Here is a 5,976-nt window from a genome sequence, read left to right as displayed (position 1 = left end):
GCTGTCCGTGTTAGCCCACGTAGTCAACCCTTTCACGTGAATAGCTCAATTGGAAGTAACAAGTGGGTCTATAAAGCACAAGCCTTACCACAAATTTCATCATAGGAGAGGCGTGCCGTGGACTGAAATCCCCGCACTCAGCTGTTTACCTTGACTGCCCATATTTGGGCAGGGCGGGGAGTCGCTGCTCTCCGAGAACCAGTCAGCGCTTGCTCACGACGCTCGGTAAAGGAAGTGAGTCACAATGACGGTAATGTTACGTCGCTGTTGCAGCAGAGCCGAGTAGAACAGAGAATAAGGAAGCAACATGTGCTTACCATAATAACTCCAACAAAGCATCAGCACAGAGACAGGCAGCCAGACGCGATAAGAGCAGAGGGTCCGAGGACGCGCACCGACGACTTTAATTTCACAATCAGGACACTTTTTAAAAGTGAGTATCACTTTTTAATTACTTTTATCATCCCTCTTGTCGCGTTTGTTATATTGTTATAATTTTATTGCCGTTTTCTGTCGCCCATTGGGTTTGACGTCTGAGTTTATGTCAACGTTGAATAATTGTTTATTATCAACCGACAGTAACATTCAAGTCACTTTTATTATTCATTATTGTTTATTGTATTTTATTTATTTTAAAAATATATAAATACAGCCTATAAAGTTAAGTCCGTTACCTCGTTTAGCTCAATAGCGAAGCCGAAAACCGTGGGCTGTTTTCTTTTTCCTGCTAACTTTGTGTATTTCCACTTGGGGGGTTTCCGCACTGTCAGAAAACCCGAGCGCGTTATTTCCAGCACGTAGTGAGAGCTCTTTAACCTGAAAGGCACAGTCGGTAGTATCGTGTCAAGTTTTTTTTTTTTTTTTTTTTTTTTTTTTTTAAGGCTGAAACGGATAAATCACCCAATTCGCTCACGAGCACGTGCGCACACCCCTGGGATCGAGCGGCGCGTGACCTCGCGAAGTTGTTGTTCAGCCTTTTGTTTCACGCGCTTCCACAAAAACAAGTTTGGTCGAGCCCCAAGGTTCCTATCGACGAAACCAAACCACAAAAAAAGGGGGGTGGGACGGGGGGGGCAAAACTTCATTTGAAGCCAACATTAACATATATTCAAACTCAGTGTAACTCAGTCTGACTAATCCCGTCAGTTCTCCATTAACATACTTCCACCTGAACACAGTGCCCCCGTTATTATGTTGGAGTCACACTGAACCATGGGCAGGTCTGCAAGTAGGTCAAGTTGTTTCCTCCTATGTAGAATCACAATAGTAGGCCACCAGCAGAGTCTGTAATGATGTCAACAGGTCACAGTGTAAACACGGCATGCAGGTTGACTGACTGCTGTTGTTGCTAATGAGCCTCTGATTAGATCAAAAAAAGTGACACTTGTAGGTGAAACAATCAGAGGAACCAAACACAGGCAGTGATTTGAACGATCTCTTTGGGCCCTTTAGTATCTAGACGCACCTTGGTTGTGTGATACCAGCCAGCCGAAAACGCAAATCATCTCGTCTGTATTCAGGAGAATGCGTTACACTGAAACAGCACAGATAGGTGGGATGTTACGTGTTGTTTGTGAACACCTCAACTCAAGAACAAGAACTGTGTTTGTGGCAGCCAAAATAGGTTTTAAATACAAGGCCATACCGTGGAAAGACATTTTTATTGCCAGTGAACAGCGAACACGTAAAAGGGAAACAGCTCATGAAGGTATCTGTAAGCCAAAGTCATTTCCAGGGTAATTTTTAGGTGTAAATAACAAAAATTGCTTAAATCCCTAGTGTTTTCGATTGTTGGAATTTGTTAAATGTGTAGGCGGCTTTTCGCTATCATCAAATAACTCCTGCTGTGATTCATTCAACAGTTAATCACAAAAACTAATGTTTTTGTGATCAGATGGATTAGTAATAAAGATCCGCATTTGCTGCTTCCCATTACAGCCAGTCATATCGTTGGTGCTTTAGTCACAAGGGGCTTTGTGGCATCTAATATAAGCCATGTGCCCAAATACCTTGTGTGCTTTTTTTTTTAGTGGTGCTCATCCTGTGGCCTCTTGCTTCACTCTTCAGAGTTATAGCGCAAATGTGACAAAATGTACCTGAAAAACCTGTGTTCGCGTCTATGCACCAGTCGTGGCAGAACGCAGGTGAGAGTGTCGCAAGCGCCGCAACAATGTGCTGAAGATGTGTAGGTGATGAGTGGAATGCAAAACACGGCGAACGGAGGAAGCAACAATAACAGCCTGAAAAATACAACCGTCCTGACCGTGTTTTTACCTCGCAGACTAATTGCTGCCTGGACTGAACATTTAAACATACGGCTGGTGACACATCAGTGTGTTAGTGTGACGACAAGACATTTGTTAAGTATTTAAAAGTCACTGATACTCTCAGTTGTTGTGTCGCAATCCGATTATTATTCTTAAGTGAAATCTGTGGCTGCTTCCACCAGAGCAAATAGTAATTTTCTCACACAACACATTACGCAGACTGCAGTGATAGTGGTGCGTCCTAAGCCGCAATAACAAACGACTGTCTGCGCCTCAAAGTTCAAGGCACAACTTTTCTTGTCAGGACCAACAGCAGGATGTTGCCGTGCTGCGTTGCAGTGTTTTGAATTGCCTTGGCCTGTTCCGAACACACTCTTCCCTCTGGTCGAGTTGACATTGGCACTCCACCTAAGCAGACTCCAGTGCTATCGGAAGGCAAACAGCACAGTGAGCTCATTTGGATTTGCATGTCAGAATATTTGCACATCAACATGGCAGCGCCAGTTTGCATCTCGTTTGTCTGCGCATAAACTGTAGCCTTTGGTCAACACGGTGCCGTGTCAACATCTGTGACATAGCTGGCACTTTTTCACGCGCTCGTAACACAGAGTCCCCACTCCCCCCCCGCTCCCCTCCCCACCGAAGGTTATAAAAACACAAGGCTCAGGGGCAACTGAACAGGGAAGTGCTTTTATCGCTTGAACTGAAGTTTTTTTCTCTCCTCCCCCCCCACAACTCTTTGAAGGAAGTCGCAGTTTATTACTAGAAAAAAAAAAACAGACGCACGGAAATTGCTTGCAAAAAAATAAATGTTTTTTTTTTTTGTACTCTTCTCATTCTACAGACACTATGAAAAGAGAGGTGAGGGCTGGAGTCAACTTCCTCAAACGTCTGGTTGTGGCACGTGGCAAGCTCAGCGAAGCCAAAGCGGAGTTGTTTGCTGAGAAACTCCAGAAACTTTTATGTGACAAATATGATGACCACTGGTATCCTGACTGTCCGAGCAAAGGCCAGGCATATAGGTAACCATTTAAAAAGACCTTCCATATAATTATATCCTTACCACTGACTGAGACCACTGTATTGCTGAATGAGAGATTAAAGACCTTTAAATCCCCACAGATGCATTCGTATAAATAATGGAGCGCTCTGCGACGAGGTGCTCCTCAAGGCGTGTGAGGAGAGTGAGCTCACACCCAGCGAGCTGAGTCTTCCGCTTGAAATCACTCTGTGGATTGACCCGCTGGAGGTCTGTGCAAGGTGAGTCACTGGCTGGCCCGCTGGGGCGAGGGATGACACATGCAGGCACGGTTCGACAACAAAGGGGCATTTGTCAGTCTGCCTCGGTTTTACGAGTGAGTCGTCGTCAAGCTGCGAAGGCGTGAATGAAAATGTCAAAAGTAGGAATGTGGTCGGCGGTTCGGTTAAAACGTGTGGGGTTTAAAATAATCCGCTCCCTCGTCACAGGTCCGGGGAGAACAGCAGGCCCTTCACAATAGCCCGTTTCGACGCGGAAGAGGAGGAGGAGGAGGAGGAAGAGGAGGAGGGCGTGAAGGGAGACGGGGACGACTCCTCGGTGGTCTCGTTAAACCTGGACACGTCAGATTACCACTCCGCCACCTCGTCGGACTGCGGTTCAACCGCGTCGAGCGACACGGAGGAGGAGGCCAAAGATGGCGAGACAGAGGGAGAGCAAGAAAAAGAGGAGGAGGTTGCCAAGAAGGACGCTGCAGAAGGCGACACCTACACGATAGTGATGGTGCCCAGGATTCGGAAGCGGCACGGAGAAGCACCAAATAAGGTCAAATACGTCAGAAATATGGTGAGCACGCGTTTCTCCTCTCAGAGGAACATCAGTTGGTACTTCACTGAAACTGTTTACATTCTTACTCGAGCTCAGTTGTTGTCTAAAAACACACAAATAAGTTATTGTGTACTTTGTTACTGTGAACATGAGCGCTGTAGCAATTTGAGTCAGTCCCACTTTCCATTGCCATGAACACTCACTAGCAAAATAAATGTGTTTCCATCTTAAAAACCCCAAAGATTAGGGACTTTCTAAATAGCAAATGTTACCCTAAACAAATATTCCTCTTGGAGTAACATTTACTGGAACTACTCGCCCGTTTCACGGAATTACTCAAGCTTTTTTTTTTTTTTTTTTTTTAAAAAGTTTGATTATTTGCGGCCCATCTAAAACTTATGGGAAGTGCTACATACGTACTCATAAGATATTTTTATTAATCAGCCGCGGCTTAGACATTCCCATGTGATAATGTTTCAGTATTACAAGTGCCAGAAAGGAAAGTACCACTGATTCCTCCCATATGGACAAAGTGTGTTTCACACAGATGCAGCGATGTCTCCAGTATCCCTGCTAATCTCACGCGCTCCCTCCAATCTTTCTCTCCCTCCAGCTCCCTGCTAGCCTCCAGTACTTCTACCACCCTACACCAGTCTGGCCTCAGTACAAGAAGGCTGCTCCGGTTTTCCTCACGACAGTGTGCGCACCTCCTGCGCCACCACCTCCGCACCAGCAGGTCTTCGGCTACTACATCATGCCACAGCCATCCCCGCAGTTCATATTGCCCCAGGCCACCCTGCACCCGTGGGGAGCTGTGAAGGGTTAGACTGTTACACGTGTGTGTTGGGCGGCATTATAACCTCCTTCAACTGAGCCATCTGATGTCGGATCTCTGCTAAACGTGGGCATAAAAATAACTTCTTTTTAAACTGTAAAGTGTAAAGTTATTCCTTGCACAATCTGTAGTAATTCTCGTTTCTGGCGATTTGCCCTTGATGACTTGTACTCTAAACTGACCACTGAACTTGAGAGAGAACTAGCTGTCATGTCTGCACTGTTAATTTCCCCTGAATTTCCTGAATACTGTGCTTGGACCAACTCAGGAACTCTCTGCAATATGTCTAATGCCAAATAATCTCCTTTTTCTACTTTTTTTTTTGTGTGTGTGTGAATCTTTTCCAGTTTGTTTCACCAAATAGGGTTCACTGTGGAAAAAGTCATGGATAATCATTGTAACATGTGATTCAGGGTTTTAATCTATTGTAGCTAGCAGACAATACATGTATATTGAGAAGAATATTTTTTACTGAACTGCGTGTAAATATCACAGATACCACGGACTGTTGCACACTTTCTGATCTTACCGTTGTAATTTATTTAGCCACCAGTGGATGGCACCCAACTCCCACCTATATGAGATTGTATATTTTTTTTTTTATCAGCAGTGGCTGCTGTTTGTAAGCGGAACACAGTTTTGTTTTTAAAACCTTCTCTTTCTGCTGTCGATGAAATCTATAAAGCGGTGCTTCCTTTACAGGGAATTCTGTTTGCTTCAAGCTTCACAACGTGTTTGTTGAAAACAGCCTTCGTTGCTTCGAGCAGCCATGCCATTCCTCGATACAAACGCATACTTCACTCAGCTCTTGTAATTATTCAGATGGATATTTATTTGCTATTGGTGTCACTTTGAAGTTTATGTGATCATTGTTTTGCTTTCACCCTTTGCATTAGCCATTTACCTGCTTGTTGCAGTGTATTAAACAAACCCATACCTGAAACTTAAAACTTTTTTTTTCTTCTGGTTTATCATTGTGTCTGTCGTGCGTTTAAGTGTTGTCTGTGTTTTCCGACTTGAAAATATTTTGACCTGAAGCACCTGTCTGGCGGAACTTGACTTCAACTCAT

General features: G+C 44.5%; 1 protein-coding gene across 2 annotated transcripts; it reads left to right on the top strand.

The window, feature by feature from the left end:
• The first annotated feature begins 267 nt into the window (after positions 1-267).
• On the top strand, positions 268-5,856 carry si:dkey-79d12.5 (maternal B9.15 protein). Of its 2 annotated transcripts, none has more exons than XM_047598737.1 (5): positions 268-433; positions 3,112-3,289; positions 3,390-3,527; positions 3,735-4,068; positions 4,685-5,856. In XM_047598737.1, the coding sequence occupies exons 2-5, from the start codon at positions 3,117-3,119 to the stop codon at positions 4,895-4,897; spliced, it is 858 nt and encodes a 285-aa protein (XP_047454693.1). In that variant the 5' UTR covers positions 268-433; positions 3,112-3,116; the 3' UTR covers positions 4,898-5,856. The 2 variants fall into 2 exon arrangements, with proteins under 2 accessions (XP_047454693.1, XP_047454692.1); XM_047598736.1 differs by having other exon boundaries at positions 3,735-4,089.
• Positions 5,857-5,976: the final 120 nt, after the last annotated feature.

This window comes from Mugil cephalus, chromosome 11 (assembly GCF_022458985.1).
Source record: "Mugil cephalus isolate CIBA_MC_2020 chromosome 11, CIBA_Mcephalus_1.1, whole genome shotgun sequence".
In the NCBI taxonomy this organism is placed as follows: Eukaryota; Metazoa; Chordata; class Actinopteri; order Mugiliformes; family Mugilidae; genus Mugil; species Mugil cephalus.
The sequence above is the reverse complement of the archived record's forward strand: the minus strand, read 5'-3'. Positions and strand labels throughout refer to the sequence as shown.